The sequence below is a fragment of the Gadus chalcogrammus genome, chromosome 9 (genome assembly GCF_026213295.1).
Source record: "Gadus chalcogrammus isolate NIFS_2021 chromosome 9, NIFS_Gcha_1.0, whole genome shotgun sequence".
Lineage (NCBI taxonomy): Eukaryota > Metazoa > Chordata > Actinopteri > Gadiformes > Gadidae > Gadus > Gadus chalcogrammus.
Genome location: NC_079420.1, coordinates 24,504,034 through 24,527,750, shown reverse-complemented (window position 1 = coordinate 24,527,750; position 23,717 = coordinate 24,504,034). Strand labels below are relative to the sequence as shown.

Here is a 23,717-nt window from a genome sequence, read left to right as displayed (position 1 = left end):
GCTAGTATTAATGACAGGATGGAGGCATAAGCCTAAACATGGGAAAGACAATAAGCACCAGATGATTCATTTATTTTACTTCATGAAGGACAAAACGATGAATCAAAATGTCCACAGTATGATATAAGAACATTATTCTGATCAACCAGCGGGCTTGGCCACTAGATGGCAACATTCTGTAAGGTGAGATGGTGAGATGAACTATCCTGCCTGGCTGTTTCTCAATAGGAGAGACCTGATTCATATGAGGGATGGGACCAATCACGGTCTGCAACATCAACTCCAAAAAGAGTCAAACCTTTCTGGGATCTTTTGTGTGCAAAAGGTGACATACTATTGGGATCCCTTAAGGGACAAGGTAGCGGCCCTTCAGTTGAACCCTAGGTGTCCTTCCTCACCGTCTCGTCGCGGAGCATGGCGCGGACGAAGGCGCACGTCTCGTTGGTGCACGAGCGAACCGTCTCGGTGCGGCCCTCACGGAACAGACGGGTCATGGACGCCTCGTAGGTCAGGCAGAATTTCCCTTTGTCCTGTGGGGTGAAACGCGGGCAGAGTTAGTTAGCAGGAAGATACCCAGGCAGAGTTAGTTAACAGTAAGTTACCCAGGCAGAGTTAGTTAACAGTAAGATATCCAGGAAGAGTTAGTTAACAGTAAGATACCCAGGCAGAGTTAGTTAACAGTAAGATACCCAGGCAGAGTTAGTTAACAGTAAGATACCCAGGCAGAGTTAGTTAACAGTAACACTTTACTGTGGGGTAGATACCCGGGCAGAGTTGGTCAACAGCAACACAGTCATCCATATTCAACTCCTGATGCCAGATCACGACTGGTTGGTCTTCATTATACTTATAAATACGCTGAACAAGCAGTTTCATGGTGTTCCCAGTATCTAGGAGCCCTCGGTGGAGGGGCCAGACGTACCCTGAAGTGAGCCAGCTGCAGGGCGATCTGGATGAAGGCGTCGGGGCTGGTGCGGCACTTCTTGATCAGGCCCTTCCCAAAGTCACTAAAGGGGATGATGTGAGAGTCCACGTCCTCAGCCAGCGTCCGGGCAACGGACAGAGAGCTCTGGATCACCTCCTGACACTGGGACACACATCACCACGTAGTGTTTAGACTCAAGTACACACAAACACACGCACACATAAAATGAAAAATATGTTCATTATTAAAAGCATTCTTAAACCATTAGCCCCCTGATGGCTAGGGGGTTATTGTCTTGCGTATCCTCCCACTGGACAGCAGCTGTCAAAGTGCTACTGGAATATTCCAATATTTGAATGTCCCAACTACAAAACTAACCAACGATTTCATCTCATATTTGTCCATTCTGATGATGACTACCGTTACCTCAACTGAGGGTTGATCTGAAACCTTCTCGGACATCTAGCCCCTTACATATACGTATCAGACTAAATGTAACCCAGCCTTCTACCTTAAGCTTTTGAATATTGAAAAGAGATTTGAATAAATATCTAACAAACTAATATCTGCATGTGTGTCACCTTGACATTAGGGGCTGAGCCCCCTGAAAATTAGGATCCCACAATCCCTCCTGATATAAATATAAAATGTATAAAATATATCCCAAGGAGCCAATCATTCATTTCTCTGTGCAGTCACGCTGCCAGAAGGGGGCAGCTTAGGACTACCACTACAGCAGCTCAAAGTCGTTAAAGTCAGTTATTTGAATAATAAGTCAATGAAGTTAGACATCACTTTTCTCTTTGCTTCAGATTGTTATATGACGTTTGTATACATGTTTTACGTCTGCTAAGCTAGAAAAATCTAAGTCTGAGCCATGGGGAGTATTCAAGCCCACCCAGAAGGCCCCTCAATTAGTGCGTGAAACAGCTTGTTTGCGCTCAAACTGTGACTTCAGAGTCAGAATGTGCAGTGGGCGGGGCTGGAGTGCAGAAGTCGCGTCTCCTGGCTACCCGCAATGTTTACAACTTCTCCGACACACGCGCGGTCAACCAATTGCATAAGAGTGGGCAAGCTGACCAATCACAGCAGACTGGGCTACTCGGGAGGGGGGCCTTAAAGTGACATGATACAAAACAAAATGTTTTGGAAAGATGCTGAAATTGGTTTTGCAAAAAATTAACAGTGTGAGAATAATAAGGAGTATTTCTAACATTCATACATGCATGCAACTTTATTCTAGTAGTACCCAAAAGTGCAATTAGTAACCCTAAAAAAGCATGATATGGGATCTTAAAGGGGTAGTTCGGAATTTTGGACATAGGGCCTGATTCCGAAGTGAGCATTGGTATTCTATATCACTGGAGACAGTTTAACACATTTCATTCAGTCCTTCTAGTTGCAGAGTTCGCTCGTGCTAGGCTAGCGCAAGTCAACGGGCAATGCTAGCCTGCTATTAAAAACAGTCTTACCCACTCCACAGTACACCCGAGGTAAATCAATTATAACGACAGACTATAAATCTAAATGTCTGTTTATAGAATAATGTTAGAAATAAAACCATCCTTGCATTGCATTGCATTTGAGGGAATTGCGGGGTCTCAGCAGCAGTGTTTATATTCCTGTACGTAGGCTACGGCAGCGGCGGACTGATACCTATGTTACCTGCCGCTGTCATTGCTACAAACGCAGAGTACAGTGAACGAAGGAATTCTACAAGCGTATTAAATTAACAAGATATGGCCACGTTTGGAGGAGTTAGCGATGCATCTGCTTTTGAAGACGATTATGAGGAATTTGTTGTATCCAACGAACCGTACATGTACGAGCCGGTGTTTTGATGTCAAAGCCAGCAGCAACAAGCCACAGTTGAGTCCTTTCTGGATCTCACACTGGAAATTGGTGGAAACTTTGTGGTGCCCATCTGTACCGTTTATTTCTACAATTTCTAAAAGCACACTGAACCATCATGTTGCGCTTCTGTCCCACGCTTCTCTGTTTACGTTCTTCTGTCGTGATTCGGTTACAAACCTAACCAGCGCATAGTAGAATTCCGCTTCTGCTGAGAAAGTAGTCCCTCGATGATTCATGCGATGCAAGGTTAGTTTTATTTCTAACATTATTCTATCAACACAGACATTTAAATCTATAGTCTGGCGTTATAATTGATTTACCTCGGGTGTACTGTGGAGTGGGTAAGACTGTTTTTAATAGCAGGCTAGCATTGCCCGTTGAATTGCGCTAGCCTATCACGAGCGAACTCTGCAACTAGAAGGACTGAATGAAATGTGTTGAAAACTGTCTCCAGTGATATAGAATACCAATGCTCACTTCGGAATCAGGCCCTATGTCCAAAATTCCGAACTACCCCTTTAAATGTAGTGAGAGGAGATATTACAGTTTTTCCCCCGTTGGGGGGTAGAACCAACTAAGGTGAGGAGCAGCAGCCAGTTTGCACCCTACTCTATCGGGGAGCTCCTTCTTTAGTGACCACCGGGAGGCAGGACACCTGGGTTAACACCCTACTCTAACGGGGAGGGCCTTCATTAGTGACCAACGGGAGGGAGGCAGGACCTTGTTTTCTCTGGGAGAAGGTGCTTTTCCCCGGCTCAATGCTGGCGCATGGGGGTGATATGTAAGGCAAAAGGGATGAGCGCCCCCTACTGGCCCTCCAACACCTCTACAGCCACCCAAATTACTCCCGTTCAAGGATCGACCAGGCTAGTTCCCACTGCAACCAGTGTTTCAAGGCGCTGGCTGTTGCCACCTGCCGTGCTGCTTGGATGCCGTGATCAGGGGTCTTACCTCAGCAGGAATATCCCACTGCATTCTCTGTGGCCCCGGCAGGTTAGGGTGGGGCTCCCCACAGCAGTGGCCCTCCTCTGTGTAGCTCATCTTGGGATCACTGGAGAGAACATGCTGTAACAGAGATTTAGAAGGGTTTGAAACATAACCAGGGGCACTCAAATTCACGTGGTTAACAAACGTACTGAAAGATCCTTCCAACGGCCTAGCTCCACTGCAAAATAAAAATAAGCATGAACTTCAACTTCATTCATAAGAGTGTATGCTAAATTACATTAAATAATTCAATTGAAAATAACGCATAATTGAATAACAGGGTTAAAAAGGGTAATGGCTTTGGTTAACCTGACACAGCCTGCAAAAGCGTGCCGTGATTGGCCAAATCTGGGCCAGGTCTTCTGTGAATCTGTCTGAGCTTGAGGGGGGCCAGACGTAAAGGTCGGAACAAATTTGTCTAGTTCCCAGGCTAAGCTTGGGTAGGAAAGTCGGAGCAAAGGTTTTAATGACTGCCCAAGTAGCTCCTTGTCAAGCCTGGGGAGAAGGTGTAGTCGGGAGAAGATGGGCCCTATCTTGCATCCGGCGCAATTGACTTAATCACTATCGCATGTGTCGTTGCTAGTTTGCAACTGGCGCAGAGTGTTCTTTTCCCTCCTGCGCCACGCGTCGGTAAATTAGGGAATGAACTTGCGCCCCAAGGGGCGGCTCGGCGAAAGGAGGAGGCGTGTTCTGGCGCGAACTTTCCCTGGCGCTATCTTGCAGTTCCAGAAACCACTTGCGCCACAAACCAGGAAATACCTGGTTTAGGGCGCGTTGTTCAGATGCTATTTTGGCGCATGCATAATGTTGCTTGCGCATACACTTTGCTTTTTTCATCTACCTAGCCACACATTCTTGGTAAATTATTTGGGAAAGAACAGCTGATGCAGCGGTAATAAGTTGTACTTTTAAATCAATGCATCTGCCAACACCGTACAGCAAACACATATTTTCTTGACACAGACATCGTGTACATGCCCATGACTTTTAGGATTGATTGATTTGATTGTGAGAAAACATTGTTTTACTGCGAGTGAGTGTTAAAAAGAACGAATGAATGCTTGCGCGCGTGTACATATATAAATACGGAAATTTATTTGAGGACTCAGTATTTCTGAAGTTGTTGAAGAAAACCTTATTCCATGTGTGAATTAGGCCATATTATTTGGCCATAAACTGAGCCATTGGAAGTTTGAAATTCATGTGCATCTGTCTCATCGGAGACTGCAGACGCAGTCAAAATATCAACTTGTCAGATTCAAATGCGTGGCTCATGACTCTTAAAGGGGATGGGAGCTGGCACTCTCATTGGTTTATTGCACGTTACGCCTAAACCACACCTACGGGTAATTAGGCTACTTCAGACCAACCCTTTTTAGATATTTTTCGCGCCGGTAAACTAGCGACATCGCCGTAGAACCGCCCACAAAGCTACTTGCGCTTGGCGCTTCTCACTTGCGTTTCAGACCGTTAAAATAGGGCCCGTTGAGTGAACTAGATAAGGAGTTTATGTCCAGACCTCCCAAAGATGTCCGACGATGGGAGCATCAGCCCAGGAGTGCTCTGCGTTCAGACCCATGGTGCCGTTCTTGAAGATGATCAGGTTGAAGGACTTATCAAACCACCTGTAACACAAGAAGGAGACTTATCAAACCCCCTGGAACACAAGAAGGAGACTTATTCAACCACCTGGAACACAATAAGAAGAAATCGTATCAAACCCGCTGGAACACATTAGGAAGAAGACTTATCAAACCCCCTGGAACACAATAGGAAGAAGACTTATCAAACCCCCTTAAACACAGGAAGAAGCAATAATATCAAATACCAAACCATCTGTGTTGACCTCACAGAAGGGCAAACCAAAGGACGTTGAGAAGCAGGACAGAAGGACAGAAGCAGGAGGGCGTACCGGTCGAAGCACTGGCCGTGCAGCAGGGACTTGGCGTAGCTGGTCAGGGAGGCCACGGGGCTGCCGGCGTCGTACCGCTGCTGCGTGTCGTCCAACGTCACGAAGAAGGCCGCCTTCTCGATGGCGTCCAGCGACTGCTTATTCTTCCCCCGGCTGAAGTAGGTGACCCGGGCGTTGGCCCAGGGGGTTCTGGGGGCAGGACGGAGGGTTGGGACAACAGGGTGCATATTGTACAAAGGCCTGTCCTGATATGTACATTATAAACCTAACAGAGATATTTGGATCTGCAGCTGGATGACGGGGATGATGAAGAAGGGGGAGGAACTTGTGGAGGGTGGAGCCTATAGAGGGAGGAGACTGAATGAGGGGGAGGAGCCAGGAGTCAACTACCTCGCTCCTGCAGTCAGTGCAGCCAGGAACGCCTCTCCTGGGGCAGGCTCCGATTGGTCGTTCAGGATCCTGTCCATCTGCTGCTCAATCTCCCGGGGCAACAGCAGTCGTCCGTCGTAGAAGACCCACACCTTGTAGAAGCGGCCGCGGTGGAACACAGCGATGTGTTTACTGTCGTTCACGTGCTGCAGGACGTCTGAAACGCAACCAGCCCAGCAACAAATACAGGGAAAAGACAGGGATGTGGAAGGAAGACGTTAACATGGTTTATAGCAGTATCTCTCTCTCTCTCTCACACACACACACACACACACACACACACACACACACACACACACACACACACACACACACACACACACACACACACACACACACACACACACACACACACACACACACACACACACACACACACACACACACAGTTGGGTATGGGTGAGAAGGTTATGTAAGAGTAATGTACTGTGCTTGACAAAATATGTTTGGTAGCTTTTATTGAATTTCATCGTGTGGTAATTTTACCATTACCACCTCTACACCCAAATATGATAGTATGGAATTGAGTAGCACTATACCAAGTGTATCCAACACATGATACACCATTACACGACTACACATCTACGAGACGTACATCGTGTGGGGGGGAGCTGAAGATGGAGGGAGGAGGAGATGGGCGGTTGATGACCGTGTGAGTTATGGTGAGGCACGTCTGTTCGTTTGATGAGCATCAGCAATCAAACTCAAACGTTATTTTGAGCGTCATATCGTAAATAAGCATTCTGCTCTGGGGTGATGCTCAGATTTCAAACAAGCAGAGGAGCCAGAAGGCGGAGTCTATGTTAGTCCCCTGCTTTCCCCGGAGCACCGTTACGCCCCATATCCAGGATAAGTGTGGGCTTCTGCCCCAGAGCAAGGCTGGGCGGGGAACCTGCCTCTCTAGGAACTAGGCGGGCCTCAATTCTGTTGGCCATGATTGACAGTTGCAGCGTAACTGACACCATGTCAAGTTAACCTGTTATATATTTAAAACGCAAACTATTCCATTTTCTTTGTTTTCTATTAATGTCATTTTATTTTCCCTGACACAATATGGTTGGTATATATATTGTATAAATATATTTGTATGCCTGTTACCAATAATCAAAGAACAGGCTCCTCCGAGCTGGTTGTGGCTCTCGGGTGCGTGGTACCTCCATGCTGAGCACATAGGGAACGCACTGCAGCACTGAAGCTGGGCTCTCCTGGAGCAGGTCATGGACAGGGGCCTCCTCAGTGTTCGAGCTACGGTGCAGCAACTTACAGCCCACACCTCCTTCTAGGTTGTGAAGAATTTGATGTAGATCAGAATTCATGACCTCTGGAGGAATAGCCTTTACACAACAGGCCTGACATGGTGGAAAGAGCCCTTTCTTCCAAGTCCAATATACAATCCAATGGTGTCGCAATTTACTTTAAACATTGACGTAGTCAGAGTTGAATCTGTTCTCAATGGCTGTGATAATTTGTATATTTTGTTGACGGCCAATAAATGGAGATAATGATCAAGAGTTCAGGACTTTCCACATAAAGTATCTTCTTGTGGCTCAGCTCAGCGGTCACCGTTTAGTAGGTAGAAGGTTTCTACATGCAATAAATTGATAACTCAGTCACTAATTATTAATTGACCCAAGATACCATCAAGGTCTTTAAACTACCATGCCATATAATATAAATAACACCATAAAAATATTATTAATTATGTCAAATAGTGTAACATCTGTTTGATTCCTGTTAAGCACTTTATAAAACCTTTGCTAAATAACTAAAAAGGTTATAATGTTTCATCTTTTTTTAAATGTTTTTGTTTATATACCTCAAAACAACGTAAAAGCACAACTTGCAGGCTGGCGTCTCCGGTTAATACATGAGGGGAACATATGTAGCAAATCCATTCCTATATTTATAACCATTTCTTTCTATTTGGCCTAAGCAGGACTTTTAATGGAACGTGCTTGACCAGACCATCCATTGGCTACCGGGGGTATCAGGGGTTTTCAAAGTGTGAGAGATTGAGCCCCCCCTCAGAGAAAAAAATTCAGCTGAAAAGTTCGAAATACCTGTGTTTTGAAAGCTATTTTAATTATTTTACACATTTGAAACATTTTTTTTTTTTCCATTTTGCTAAAGTTAGCCAGCAATATTATTTTCTAGGGCTGTCCCCGACTCTGAATTTTCTGAGTCGAATCAGATCTGCCTTTTCAGTCCGGAGATTCGACTATTCGGCGGGGTTTGTTTACCGGTGCTGCTATGGTGACCTAAATTATTATAAGGAACCGAAAACAATGTCAGTTTGAAGCTAAAACTGTGATTCTGAAAAAAGTATAAATGCTATCAAAATTCCGTTTCGATAGTATTGAAGATACAAGTGTGTAGATTTGTTTAATGGTTTGGACGATGGTAAACGGTTGAAAAAGGAATGAGTTACGATGTCTAGAAGTATGTGTATCAGAATGGCAGACGTCTTCAATGAAAACATCTGAAAACGAAGCGGTATGAAACTGAAACTGTGATTCTGAAGAAATTTTAAATGATATTGAAATTCTGTTTAGATATTATTGAAGATACAAGTGTGTTTGCACGAAGATAAACGGTTGAAAATTGATTTAGTTATGTTACTTCTACAGTTGAAGTACGACTGATGATTTGAATCATCGACTTTCAGTTTTTTTTTTCGGGTTTATTTTTTTCTCACGTCGCGCCCCCCCTGAAGAACTCTGGCGCCCCCCAAGGGGGGCGCGCCCCACAGTTTGAAAACCACTGGGCTACATAATACCGGTACATAGATATGAAATAAGCGGGGATTCAAACCTATAAGTTGCTCTTTCTTCTCATTTTAGGACTTGAGACACCTGGCGGTTTAACCTCACATGCAAATCAGGACCGGCCACGCCCGTGGGCCAGGTCACATGCATAATCTCATACATGGGATTGGTCCGGACGGAGGGAGGCTGGGCATGCAGAGGCGGTGTGGGAGAGGCGGTGCCACTAGGACTCTACCTGTGTCTACACCGGGAACACGACTGGTGTTGAACATACGCTCGTATTGGGATGAGCACATGGGGATAGTGTTTAGGAGCATGAGCTGAAAAGCAAATGGGGAGAGTCAAACAGAGAGATGATAAAACAAAACAAAAGGTAAATGAAAACCCTGCAAGTAGCCCAGAACACACATGGAAAAACATCTAGGGACAGACACCTAGGGGTCAGAAACCTAGGGGTCAGACACCTAGGGCACTGACCCCTAGGGGCAGACACCTAGGGGACAGACCCCTAGAGTTCAGAAACCTAGGGGTCAGACGCCTTGGGACAGACAGCTAGGGGTCAGAAAGCTATGGGACAGATGAGCAAGACCAGAAGGAGGATGGTTGGATTGAAAGCGGTCCTCGTAGCGGGAGGGGGGCCGAGCGGCCGTCCTTCCGGCGGAGGAGGAGGGGTGAGTGGTGGCAGAAACCAATGACCTACCGCCTCCATGACAACCAGTACCACAACCCTGGAACTTAGCCCTTCAAAACAGAGCCGATTTGATGCTCGGGTAAAAAGGAAAGTAGCTTGAGGGGTTTCCCTTTGGGGAAACGGAGGCAGGCCAATCAGAGAGAGCGGATCAGGGCGGTACCGGGTTACATAGGAGCACAGGAGGGTGTCAAGGGTTTCACATGGGTTGCACACGGCGATGGCGCTACGTTCGGGGGCTTGGGTCAGGGTTCAGCGTGTCAGGTGTGCCCTCCCGTCTTACCTGTCTCGGCCCCGGGCACGCGGGTGGTGTTAAACATGCGCTCCCACTGAGCAGAACACAGGGGCACCTTGTTGGCCAGCAAGTAAATCTAACGCAGCGTCCGACACACGAGGCAGGGACAAAAACAGCAGAACAGAGACAATCTTTATTGGGAAGGTGGAGGCACTGGAAGAGCAGGAGAGCCCCCCCCCTCTACCTGGGGTGTGTATGAGGAGGCAGCTATGTATATCATGGTGTTGACCATGATATACATAACGACGTACCGACGTTTTCAGCTGACGTCTGGGCTAAGGAACGTTAACAGATGGGGTGAGGCTTGGGGCTATTTCAAGACACATGTATGGTGCGTTTAAGTGTGCAAGTTATATAAGAAACCAAGCATTTGAGCGCCATGCATGTTGGGGGGGGGGGGGGGGGGAGGAACGACAATTGAGAGCGAAATACAACATGCGGTTGAAAACATTGGGAGGAGATTGCTGGGAACAAAACACAATAGTCCTAACCATGATCCTACAGTGATCATGGCCATATCGTAGACCCACATGCTGTCTCCAGCATGGGCTTCGTGGTAATCAACTATAGACAAATATATACAATACTAAATCTCCCCTTTAGACCAAGTCCCCTACCGCTCTGAATAAGCCATCAATTCAGATATATTGATTTTGTTTTCAGAAAGGTATCCTTCTAAAACAGAGTTCTGTATTGGCATTATAGACGGAGAGACAGAGAGACACAGATACAGAAAGACAGAGACAAAGAGACAGAAAGACACAGAGACAGAGAGACACAGAACGACAGTGACACAGAACGACAGAGACACAGAGAGACAGAGACACAGAGAGACAGAGACACAGAGAGAGGGAGTCAGACACAGAGAGACAGAGTCAGACACAGAGACAGAGAGACAGTGTGACAAATACAGAGTCACCGACAGAGTTAGACAGAGAGCTAGGAGTACTAACTGGTTTAATCTGAGCCCGGTCCAGTTTCCTCCGATACAGCATGATGGAGTGGATGGCGTTGCCGGCCCGGGCGGCTTGCACCGACGTTGGGAACACATACAGGAAGTCCTACAGAGAATGAAATTGCATTAATTGATTCATAAACATCACCATTATCCTAAACATTCCCTGTACTCGATGTCCAACTGTGGGCAAGCAGCAGGTCATGGAGAAAAGCAGGCTGTTGGTTCCTCCTGGCTAACATAAGGACAGAAGTTATGCTGTGCGGTCTTACCCAGGTCACTATTCCACACGTATCTTTAAAGGTTGTATCATTGATTCAGAATGAAACATAAAGTATCACATTCATCTGCTTTTTCCTCATGATCTGCCCGTCCCATAAGCAGGCGGTCAAAATAAGCGTCTCTCTAGGCAGCCTAGGCTCCGAGATCGCACACAAAAACAAATGGTAAATCTAAATAAACAGTGTTCCAACCAATCACAGACAAGGGGTGGGTGTTGTGGTGTTTCGCGCTCATGCCTGGGCTATGCGACCCTTCGAGTGTCGTATGTGTTGCGCGTTCATGGTCATGCACGTTCATGAAAATGCGCGTCCATGATCATTTTCAAAACACGGGAGGGAGGGGCTAGCTGGCTCTGTTTATTTGGAATCTCGCAACGGAAGTCAGAGCAACCAGAATCGCTGATACAACCTTTAATGATCTATTATATTGGCGTGAAAATGCCAAGTCCGATGATAGCAAGGGTGAATTGGAGAATCAGGTTAGGGAAGGTAATGCACCACAGCTCTGTTCACAGATCAGCTGCTATCTGCTTCGGCTAGTTAGCGATTATGCAAATTAACCATGATGCATTTGTAAACATTTTACTCAACAAGTCAATCTCTTCAGGAAAGAATATCTGTTCTCAATGTCCTGAACGCGTATCAAAGAGACGTGCCTGATAAAAGGAGGCTATGAAGGTAGCGTAGGCTGGACTACATGTCTGATCAGAATAATGAGGACTGATTCAACTTCCTGTTGAACCCATCCTGGGGTTTTGAACCCTAAAGGAAGCTTTTCGTCTTGGTTTCAGGTGTCAGAGCACACCTAGTTTTATTGCCGTCATCGAATGTTAATCATCTATGTCTGTGGTTGTTACCTACTTGGATCAATAATGTTTGGAAAAAAAGATCAACATTTGAATAAGGCAATAAAATGTATTATGGTTGCAGTGTTGAGTCTTACCATGGCGTAGTAGTTGCTGTTGACCATGATTGGCCCGCGCCCTCTCAGGTAGATGTACTCTTCCCACCAATCACTGACCTGGATCCGGTAAACACAGGAGGTTTCAGATACAGGCTGCCACAGCTCCTCCTCCTCCCTGACCACAGTGACATGCCCACCTGGCCGGTTGTTTTTGCTCCTTTTAAAACGTTTGTAATTATTTCAATTTAACGTGAAATATTCGTAATATGTATATTTTTTTTATATTATATTATCGTAGGATTTTGGGCAACCACAAAGTTTGTTTTATTTTTAGGGAACTGTTTGTTGCCCGACCAAGTCCAGCTGGCACTGGGCAACAAGCCCGTCAAGGTGGTAGATGCCGGTAAACCTATTTTTAGTCCGACTTGTAAACTTGTAGAACTTGTCTCCCATATGCTTCCACCCGCTGGGATCTCCCACGGTGTTGCGTGGAATATATAGGGACAGGAGCCCATCCTTCAAGACAACGCTTTTATTGGCTTTGGTTTCTCCCAACATGCCGGTGAGCTTGCCGCTCTGTCTGTCAGCCCAAGCTGCTTGTTACTTATAGAGGATAGCTCCTTTGCGCTGCTTAGAACCAATCCTGCGTTCCTCCCTAAGAATATCAGTTGTGTTTGGAGGATATTGTGCTGAAGGCTCTTCACAGCCCGCCTCATTCTAGTGAGTCAGAGGAGAAGCGGCGCCCTCTCTGCCCGGTACGGGTGCCGCCGATGTACGGGAAGCGATCAGCAGTGATCAGGGATCATTACCCATGTCTCAGGTACGCTCTGCATTTGTAGAGCAGGCTATGAGTGACATCATGTGTTTGGGTGGATACCGGTTACGCCCATAAGGCCAAGCCTAGACGCCTACATTCATAGATCATACAATATAGTTTTTTATATGATTATAAAATATATTTAATATTATATGACGATGGCGCGGCCTGACAAATCATCCAAAATTGTAGTCACCTGATTAGGTCTATCAAACATTAATATAAAATTGTTGATGACCAAATAATTGGGAGAAATAATTAGTCCTGAGGTTTAGTAAAGAGCACTAAATGTGAATTTGACACAAAAGGCAGAGTGGAGAAGAGGGCTGGTCCCCCGACTCACATAGTTGGAGGCCCACCAGGACTTGAGCTTGAGGTACCACTGCAGCCTGGGGCCCAGGTTCTTCTCGAAGTCCTTGGCCAGGCCCTCCATCCTTGCGTACTGCTCATCATCCATGAGGGGCCGGGCGGACTCCAGGTACTGCAGGAGACGGACGTCATGCGGTCAACCCCTGGTACACCAGCCCCCTCTGATAACAACCTGACCATTAACCATTACAGGACGACCACAGTCTGCAGGCATCCTGGACTCAACTGTAACCATGGACACAACTTGCCGGGCTAACCTTCCCTGGAAGGAGCGAAAGTTTACATATTTTTAGATGGCTGTGGGAGGGGGGGGGGGGGGGGGGGGGGTCATATACTAGGGGCCTGCAGAGCCCGTTGAGACTAGCAGGTTGTAAGGTGGCTCATGCTTACACCTGCCTCACATGATCTTATCTAACAGGTACAGTAAAATCAAGGGCAGGGGGACGACTGATTGGCTGGCTTCCGCTTTGATTCATGTCTGCTTCTATCACTGAAGCCCAGCAGGGGACTGTTCAGATGATTATGAAGGGCAGAGGATTAACCCAACTCTCTGGAAGCCTTCGAGACTAATTTATCCATTTGGTCTCTGCAGCGTTCCTTCTGTTTAACACCACACACACACACACACACACACACACACACACACACACACACACACACACACACACCCTTCTGCAGGTGTCCTTCACGGGGGGCACAGGGAGGCGAGGGAGAGAGTTCTGGAAGCTGTACAGCATGGGCTTCCTCCCAGAGAACACCTTCACCAGCACCTGAAGGAGAACGGGAATCACAACACAAACAGCGGGGCTTGATATACGCTTAACAAACATGCAATGTAAATATATGGACACCAGCCAGCAACACTTAATCATAACGTCTACCTGCTTAAGCTATTAAGTCATATTTAAAAGCCCTAACCCTGTTTTTGATACCTGGACAACATAATACCGCTTTGAACCTAAAATCACAGGATCTAAGGGTTCATGAGGGGGTGAACCCTTGTTTAACACTGTCAGATTTAGTGTGACGTAGTAAACATTTTAAGACTTAACTACACGCCTGAAGTGAAATCAGGCTAGGGAGGAGAAATGTCCCTGAACATGTCTGTCCTCCCACTCTGTCCCGGAGTGGGAGTGAGTGAGTGAGTGAGTGAGTGAGTGAGTGAGTGAGTGAGTGAGTGAGTGAGTGAGTGAGTGAGTGAGTGAGTGAGTGAGTGAGTGAGTGAGTGAGTGAGTGAGTGAGTGAGTGAGTGAGTGAGTGAGTGAGTGAGTGAGAGTGTGTGATTGAGTGTGTGATTGAGTGAGTGAGAGTGTGTGATTGAGTGTGTGAGTAAGTGACTGGGTGTGAGTGAGGGAGTGACTGATTGAATATTAGTGAGTGAGTGAGTGAGTGAGTGAGTGAGTGAGTGAGTGAGTGAGTGAGTGAGTGAGTGAGTGAGTGAGTGAGTGAGTGAGTGACTGACTGACTGACTGACTGACTGACTGACTGACTGAATATTAGTGAGTTTGAGTGAGTGAGTGAGTGAGTGAGTGAGTGAGTGAGTGAGTGAGTGAGTGAGTGAGAGTGTGTGAGAGTGTGTGAGAGTGTGTGAGAGTGTGTGAGAGAGTCTGTGAGTCAGTGTGAGTGAGAGTGTGTGAGTGTTTGAGTGAGTGAGAGTGTGAGACTGTGTGAATGAGAGTGTGTGAATGAGGGAGTGTGAGGGAGAGTGTGAGATAGTGTGTGAGCAAGTGTGAGTGAGTACGCGTGTATGAGTCAATGTATGAGGGAAAGTGTGTGAGTGTGTTTGTTCACCATCCAGAGTTTGGCGGACCAGGACACAGAACCGTGCTGGACGTACATCCAGCCATGCCACGACAGCAGGCACTTGAGGACGTTCCTCATGACGAAGATGATGCTGACCCACAGCCCCGTGCCCACCAGCACGCCCCCCACCGCCCTCTGGTTGTCACAGGACAGGTACCGGCTGGGGAGGGACAGAGGGAGGCACAGAAGGTCGGACAGAGGGAGGTAGAGGAAGACGGACATAAGGAAGGCCAGTAGGAGGGACCGGAGGAGGGACATGGGGAGGGACAGGGGGAGGGACAGGGGGAGGGACAGGAGGATGGAGATAGGGAGGGACAGGGGGAGGGACAGAGGGTGGGACAGGGGGAGGGACAGAGGGAGGGACAGGTGGAGGGACAGGGGGAGGGACAGGAGGAGTGCACGTGTGATTGAGTTAACAGCTTAATCAGACATGTTGATAGAGTGCTCAGTCTTCAGTATCACTCATGAAATGCCTCTTGTCAAATCAAATTACTTGAAACGAACTATTTTCTAAAACGTTGATTTATTGGCCTTATTCTAAATTGGACTGTCTCCTAAATAGAGATATAACCCTGGAGTCATTTAAGGTAAGCATCCAGCCATGTGACCGCGTAGAGCTTGGCTCACCCAGAGCCCTAGCAAGTGCATGGGCTCACAGAACAGGAGAAAAGCGAGGCGTTGCATACCAAGCAGCTCTGCAGATCTATTCACTTGGACCGTGGGCCCGTCAGTGGCCCCAGTAAAGACAGTAGTTCAGCACAGCTGACATCATGAGTGAATGCTAATCAAACCCTGGACAGGAAAACGCAGGAGCAGGGATATACCTCACAAAGCATTTATATCATTTGTTAAATTGAAAATAGTGAGAATCATTGATATTGTGTCACTTGCTAGTAAAAAACAATTAATGCAAGTAGGATTCCAAATAATTATTTGCCTTTTCCTTTTTTTTTGTTGATTATATAAGAATTATGTTTAGAATTCATTGTTAGTTAACAAAATACTCCAGACAAGTTACCAGACTTGTTTTGCCTGACAAGCAACCCAGAAAAAATTTGGAACTAATGACTTAAAGGGGACATATTATGAAAACAACACTTTTCCTGGGATTTGGTGTGTTGTTTTGGGTCTCTGGTACCCCGCCTACAGTGACCAAACGAGCTAGTCAGTTTCGGCGCCCCCTCCTACGTAGGAAGGGGGCACAGTTGAATATACCTCCCACTTCCCCTCCAATCAGAGCATAGCTAAGATTTTGTGGACCAACGGACGAGCAGCCCCAGCGGGGGGAACTCGGGTGCAGCCCTTCACAGCTAAGCTCCAGGAGTACAATCCCATTCTCTGCCGAAGCTTTGGCGGCAATCCGGAGGAGGAGACATGGAGGAGAAAGGGATTGTACTCCCAGAACTGAGCTGCCGGACTGCCGCCGAGCTACCCCCGCCGGACTGCCGCCGAAAATTCTACGGCAGTCTGGCCGCCGTCGAAGCCATCCGGCCGCCGCTGAAGCTTTGGCGGCAGTCCGGCAGTGTACTCCGGGAGCTGAACTGCGGCCGAAGCTTATGGAAAGCCAAGAAGGCCACAATCCGGCCCTAGAATGGCGCGGTAAAAGTGCAAAACCGCACGGAAACCGTACGGATTCCGTACAGATTCCATGCGGTTTGGCAAGAATTCCGTACGGAATCCGTACGGAATCCGTTTTGAATGACTAATAGCCGCGGCTATTAGTCATTCACTCCGGCTATTAGTCATTCACTCCGGCTATTAGTTATTCACTCCGGCTATTAGGTATGCAGAACGAGCCCCTCCCTCTTCTTTGCTTGACCACTAAGTTTGAAGGCTGTCTAACCAATCAGAGCTGCAGTGCCTCCATGTTCCGCTGTAACATAAAGCTGTGTTGTCTTTACTAGTTTCACTACAATGTATTGACCACCATTAGCTAGTGGAAAAATTGTGTCTAGTACAGCGATATATTTGTATATGTTAGGCTATATATTGAGATGGCAGTGTGCGAAATACCCGACAATATTCGGGGATGTCCTCATCCCCAGATTGTTCTCGATATGCAGTAGCCAGCTAGGCCATAACATTACATAAACATGAACTGAATAAATGCCAGGTATATAGCATATCGGAGACGGGCACACAATCAGTCCATTTGCAAATGAGAGCCTGCAGTATGACCGATCTTGTGACATTATTTAACCATCCATCTACAGCTAATACGATCAGACCGATACATCATTGATCACATATAAGCCCACAACAAGCAAAACATCACCACGGCAGATGCGCTCTCTCTCGCACATTCACACAATCACTCCAACTTCTCCAACTCCAAGGCAAGGCTGTTTCACTAAGACCACAAACAACCACAACTAACCTGCCTACATATCCACAACAATGCACAACAATCAGTTCTATACATTGCGTCTATCTTCTGTTTGGCGCACATGGCTAATTTGCATACTTGCACAGGACTGTCGGCTCCGCTTGTCAAAAAAATAGAACGTATTTGTGAATAAATGCTTTGAATTCTGAATACTGGACTTGGTGAGCTTAAATAGGCTATTAAGTGACCTTTAGTGAGATGGCCTAAAACGGAATACAAATGAATTATTCTAGGACATAGGCTTTCAGGATCAATTCAGAGGTTCAACTGTTCGGGATTCATTTTGCTTAGCCAGTGAAAGTGACCAGCTGTAGATTCCGCACTGTTAAAAATACTTCACTACAAGTAGGCTATAAGTCCTCCAAATAATTCAGCAGAACTGCATTACTGCCACAAGCATAGGCAGCAGTAGTTATTATGCGCTAAAATGGTCCCTGCCAGTGTTTTTCTATTCTGATGTTTGTGGATGAATCTTTCAGCTACAGCTTTTACAGGTGTTTTTAAAATGCGTATACGGCTCTCCCAGGACAGCCACGCAACGGAATATATATATAATAGTGAAATGTCATATTGAGAACATTTAGATCGGGGGACACGCAACAATCGAGGGATGTGGACACCCCCGAATATTGACGGCTATTTCGCACACTGCCATCACAATTATAGCCTAACATAACACACTGTACTAGACACAAATGTATTTTCCACTAGCTAGTGGTGGTCATTACATTGTAGTGAAACTAGTAAAGACAACACAGCTTTATGTTATGGCGAAACATGGAGGCACTGCAGTTCTAGACTCGACAATGCGTTACTTTAGTCTGGTATTTCTCTTCACTGATTGGTTAGACAGCCTTCAAACTTATTGGTCAAGCAAAGAAGAGGGAGGGGCTCGTTCTGCATACCTAATAGCCGGAGTGAATAACTAATAGCCGGAGTGAATGACTAATAGCTGGAGTGAATGACTAATAGCTGCGGCTATTAGTCATTCAAAACCGTACGGAATTCTTGCCAAACCGCACGGAATCCGTACGGTTTCCGTGCGGTTTTGCACTTTTACCGCGCCATTCTAGGGCCGGATTGTGGCCTTCTTGGCTTTCCATAGAAGCTTTCCGGTTGCTCCGGAGCGGGGAGCTCGGCGGCAAGTCCGGCAGCTCAGCTCCAGGAGTACAATCCCTTTCTCCTCCATCACGCGATTCATGGACTTCAGAGAGTCAAGGCCAAAGTGCCTTTCCCGCAATTTCTCTCAACCATGACCGAGATATCCCCCACTACCAGTCTTGTTGTCAAGTGCCAGAGACGTCAGACGCAATCTTTATGATTCATAATAACATCTGAGGTGCACATAGCTTTTGGCCGTGGATATAATATTATATAAATACCCATACATAATATTATTATTATACTATATGAAATAGAGCTCCAGGAGTCCGCAAACGGCAACAATCCCTTCTCCTCCATGCTGTGGTTCAGTCTGACAGCTCATTGGTCAAAGGGCAGCATCTCATTTGCATTAAAGCTACAGACACCAGAAACAGCGCATTCTGAAGGGACTGGAACAGAGGGGAACAGCGGTAGGCGAGATTTTTTTCATAAAAGCTATTTCCAACAAACAGCTTCAAAAACATGTTTTCTAGAACTCAAATACTATGTTTACTTGTTGGGAAAACACCATAATATGTCTCCTTCAAAGCTTTGGCAGCACTTGAAGCATACCAGCACCAATTGGTATCTTGGGGGTATAGTCCTGAACACACACACACACACACACACACACACACACACACACACACACACACACACACACACACACACACACACACACACACACACACACACACACACACACACACACACACACACACACACACACACACACACACACACAAAAGTGAAAATATTGACCCACAAAGCATCTATTTGTACTAGAGGACCTTATTTTGTTAAGTCATAAACACAAACTTTAGTCATTTATCTGTAAACGACAAGATACCTCTATTACTTGGCTGTGTTCTAATTTGGGCTGGCCTGAATTATTCGAATATTCGAATACTCGTTCGGAAAATTAGTATTCAAAGCTTAAATCAGTATTCGGAGCTTCGTTGTTACACATACGGGACGTTACCAGAGCGAGGGAGGCAAACTATAAGCGACACCAAGCAGAGAAGCGAGAGAGGTGGAGGAAGAATAGATATCTTGTTTCCCTTTACATTATAACAACATTAGCGGGATCTCGGGAGGAAAATAAATGCTTAGTGAAATGCTAACCTTAGTCGTTTGTTTACGTTCGCTGTACAGCCCCGCGCCAATCAACTGTGACTGGCTTGCTGCAGAGCGTGAGAGTCTTGCGAATACCCGGTCAATATAATAGATATAATATGGACACATAAGACTATCAATATTCAAAAATATAATATTTGTTATGGATTTATTGTACAAATTCCCTGAAAAGATGCACGTTCCAGAATGAATTGAAAAGCTCCCGCAAGGGCAGAGATGGCAGAGGACAGCTGATTTGGTACGGAACAACAGCTGTTTGCTTCCACAGGGAAAAAACGAAGTAACTCCAACTTACTTAGGCCTACTAATTAACGTTCAAAAGCTATTAAATCTTCAACAACATATGCAGATACTGTCAAAATCGGTACCAGGGAGTATATAGGGATTATTAATGTTGTTTTTGATAGTGTGTTTTTCTGGAACGAGTATTCGAATATTCGCTTGGAAAAACCAACGAGTATTCAAAGCCTGAAAAATGGCATTCGGGCCAGCCCTAGTTCTAATCTAGTCACGTTGCCTTTGCCAGGCCATTACATTTCATTGAACTTACACTTACTACTCTGCAGCTGATAATTAAGAAACACACACAGGATCACTTTATAAAGCGCTGCATAAGCGTAATGAGTTTTGATCATTATTTAGTGGTAGGATCTTATACAGGCCTTTTGAGTGTGAGGACACGGAAACCACAAATATCACACAGTGACAGGACCCTTCCCACCCACTCCACAATCAATACAGCTCCTTCCATCTGGTCATCTGAACAACATAGTCAACAGAACACCAGAACAAATCCCATTGCTTCCAATGCCATCTCCAACTCATAATGCATTCCCTTCTACACCTGAACCTCCTCAAACCTGCTCATTCGGATTGTATTTGCTACAGTATTTGTGTATTTGTATTGGTTCAATGCTTTCAGGAATCAAACGTTTGTGTCTGTAGATGATTTTCTCTTAACGTTAAGAACTGAATGACAGCGGCCTTACCCAATAGGTATGTGCTGCCCCAGCTTGGCCACCAGGCCCTGGGAGGGATCCAGCTGGTTGTACTTGTTGTAGGACAGGTAGGCTCCCACCACCACCATGAAGCCCCCAGGGCTGCCCGGGTACACGCCGGTCATCACCCCGTTCTGTTAACAGAGATGAGGGTATTAGTGTCACCAGGGTGGGATCAGGACATCCCAAGACCTACTGAAACCTTATTTGTTTTCCTCACAACCAGGTTATAACAGATCTTACTTTATTCAGGTCCCTGTGTAAACAGATGAGTTGCTGAACACCAAGACCAAAGGACAAGAGATACAGCTGAACGAATGTGTAGATGGTAGATAAATAATGGATGACCTACACAGGGGATACTTTGTTGAATTCTTAATGAGATAAAGTAAAAATACATACACTGTCTTATTAGGATGATCAATACCAAGATAAAAGGATCTGTCTATCTGTGTCTGTCTGTGTGTGGATAGTGAATGAAATGCAAGTCACTGGGTTCATGTGACACTGCCTAGCTTAATTTCAACTTTATGTGACGTGCAGTGAAAAATGCAGGAAGGGCTTTTTGCATGATCTAAAGCGATCCATACATTTATCGTGGAGGGCCTGGTTCGACGCTTTCATCAAAGTAACAGAGCTCTTAATTAGTTTGTGATAAGTTGATGTAGTATGAGTTTTGCTGAAATAATTTCTTTCCCATCAAATAGATTAAAATAAATAATATCAGCTATATAATAATAATATAAATATCCGTAGAAATATAGGAATAAAAAGTTGTTTTTACACTGCCAAATATACCCTTCTTATACCTGTCTTTTTCGCGGCACGGTCATTAACACTGACCGAGCTAATATGCCGGCTTGATTTCGCATCCCGATTTCCCCTCACGAACCCTACAAATATTCAGGGTTTAATTTTCAGGTAAATGCGATCAGACAGCATTGCTGTACCAGGGGCTGGACTTGGGTAGAGTTGTGGCTGGATTGTCTCTACAACAGAGACAACGCAGCGACATCCACATGAGTAGTTCTAAGCTGCTCCGTAGTATAAACTGCCTCTTATTCCCCTTTTCCGCTGACAGTACCAGCTCAACTCGCCTCGACTCGGACCGCCTTTTTTTGCATTTCCATCGTCAAAATCTGGTGCCTGGTACTTTTTTAGTCCACCTCCGTCGAGGTTCCTTGAGAGCTGATCCGACACTTTTGTGTGACGTTAACAGGCTGCTTGCTGGCCACTGATTGGCCAGAGAGTGACGCCACTGGACGAGCCCGTCGTCCGAGTCTGACACCCGACACCAGGTGTTGCTGAAAATGGATTCCCGGTCTGAAATCGCAGCCCCTCTCCGCGTTATAACAGTGTTTATATCATATCGTTACAAGATGAGCAACTTATCACCAAAAGCGATGTTAAATTGAATAGGCGACCCACAACGTAAGATATCACATTCACGATAATGAACTAGGAGGGCACTAAAATACATAATAGTTTAAAAGTCATACATGCATGCATGATGTGAACCTAAAAAGCACAGACGAATTAAGCGAAAGCGTGTTCAAGCCGAGAGGGGGGGAAAATACTGACATGTATGCCCAATGCTGGCATGAAGCAGTAACAAAATAGTTTAAATAGTACAATGTTCTTTGGGGTCGCGAGCATCCCGTTCTGCCGGTCAACTGATGGTTGAGTGAGCATCTGTTAGTGCTTGGAGAAAATGCAGATTCAAACTTTAGTAAAATTCTGAACTTTTTGACAGATTTAGAATACAAGGCATCTTTTATTTTGCAAGGAGTTTGTTGAGACACAGTAGCTTTTTTCTGTTTTCTTTTACTCGTAAACTTCTAATGTAAATGAGCATATTGGCTTTACATTGACAAAGTATTGGTAACATTTTAGGCCTCGATTATTTTCTTTAAAGTCTTTGTGTTTGCATAATTGACCAATAAGCTGCTTCGGAAATTAGGCTGCCGAATTTTGGTTCATCGACACAGGTTACAAGCAGAGGCTTTATTTAAAGAAAAATCAGTAGTGAAGCAAAAAGTGAAGGTACCGTGTTGAAACACACCGATGTTGTATTCTAGTTGCCCCCTTGTATCTCTAAAGCCTTAAACCAGGACATATGGTGTCATATATGGACATAGCAGACGTGACATTATCTTTTGTTATCCACGCCCGCTTAGTGGTGTAGATCCTGTTCATAGAGACACCGTTTTGTTTAGATTTTGGTAACAGAAACACTCAGCAGTGGACAACGTTGTCAAAGGGACAGTCGGAGACAGTCCCTTTGGGTTTGTGTATGATGGTGTGTGGGAGGCTGGAGGGCGGCTCACCTTGAAGCGGATGAACCGCTTCTTCCAGGAGTGGAGGCCAGAGAGGTAGATTTGTCGCAGGGCTTCATGGCACAGCTGGAGATCGATCCCATCCGGGGTGACCGTGAACTGGAAGGCCACAGCCTGATGAGCTTCTGCCATGGTGGGCTACTGCTGCTGGGGGTCACTGTGGAGATGTCATACCCTTGATCATTACTGCCAAGAGATAAGCCATGTACCTACAAAGCTTTGTTCCACTCTGAACCAAACAATGTCAATACCAACAAACACTATTATTCATGTAAACAACTACATTTAGGGATCATATTTGCAGCCCACCAAGTCAAATTGTACACTTTTGAATTGAAAACAAAAGACAGGACGTTTTTTGGAAGTTGCAAATAGAAGGCAGGTTGTCCAGGCCTAAAAATAGAGACAGATTATCTTAATCAGGCCAAGAATTTGCCATTGCATGTTCCACCTGTTCTGCATGTACTGGTATATCAGGCGTTATCGGAGTGTTACGCAGTGTTACGGAGTATACACTCTTCAAGGACTCTCTCAGGGAGCGCGGGTCCAACGTCCACTTCTAGATCAGACTGCATAGACTGTTTGGTTACCATGATGCCACGGCATGGTAACCAATTTGGTTTGGTTCGAGTAGCAAGGGAATTTAACCGTCTTGATACACCAAACACAGGTGAAACTCGGGACGTAACTATTCCTTAATAGAAGGTCAGTTTACGCTCTGAATGATGTGAAA

At 45.7% G+C, this 23,717-nt stretch overlaps 1 protein-coding gene across 4 annotated transcripts in view; it reads right to left on the bottom strand.

Moving 5' to 3' along the window:
• cpt1ab (carnitine palmitoyltransferase 1Ab (liver)) overlaps window positions 1-23,717 on the bottom strand; it is a 35,321-nt gene that overhangs the window by 9,757 nt on the left and 1,847 nt on the right. For 3 of the 4 annotated variants that reach the window (XM_056598844.1, XM_056598845.1, XM_056598846.1), the window contains exons 2-15: window positions 22,976-23,141; window positions 20,640-20,782; window positions 14,973-15,144; window positions 13,850-13,951; window positions 13,156-13,293; window positions 12,035-12,112; window positions 10,809-10,916; window positions 9,844-9,931; window positions 6,069-6,264; window positions 5,679-5,867; window positions 5,286-5,391; window positions 3,731-3,844; window positions 923-1,087; window positions 399-530 (exon numbers count right to left, since the gene is read on the bottom strand). In XM_056598844.1, the coding sequence (XP_056454819.1) occupies window positions 399-530; window positions 923-1,087; window positions 3,731-3,844; window positions 5,286-5,391; window positions 5,679-5,867; window positions 6,069-6,264; window positions 9,844-9,931; window positions 10,809-10,916; window positions 12,035-12,112; window positions 13,156-13,293; window positions 13,850-13,951; window positions 14,973-15,144; window positions 20,640-20,782; window positions 22,976-23,116 (1,872 nt within the window). In that variant the 5' untranslated portion in view covers window positions 23,117-23,141. Of the gene's footprint in view, window positions 1-398; window positions 531-922; window positions 1,088-3,730; window positions 3,845-5,285; window positions 5,392-5,678; window positions 5,868-6,068; window positions 6,265-9,107; window positions 9,193-9,843; window positions 9,932-10,808; window positions 10,917-12,034; window positions 12,113-13,155; window positions 13,294-13,849; window positions 13,952-14,972; window positions 15,145-20,639; window positions 20,783-22,975; window positions 23,142-23,717 lie in introns of all 4 variants that reach the window. The other variant, XM_056598847.1, reaches the window with a different exon arrangement.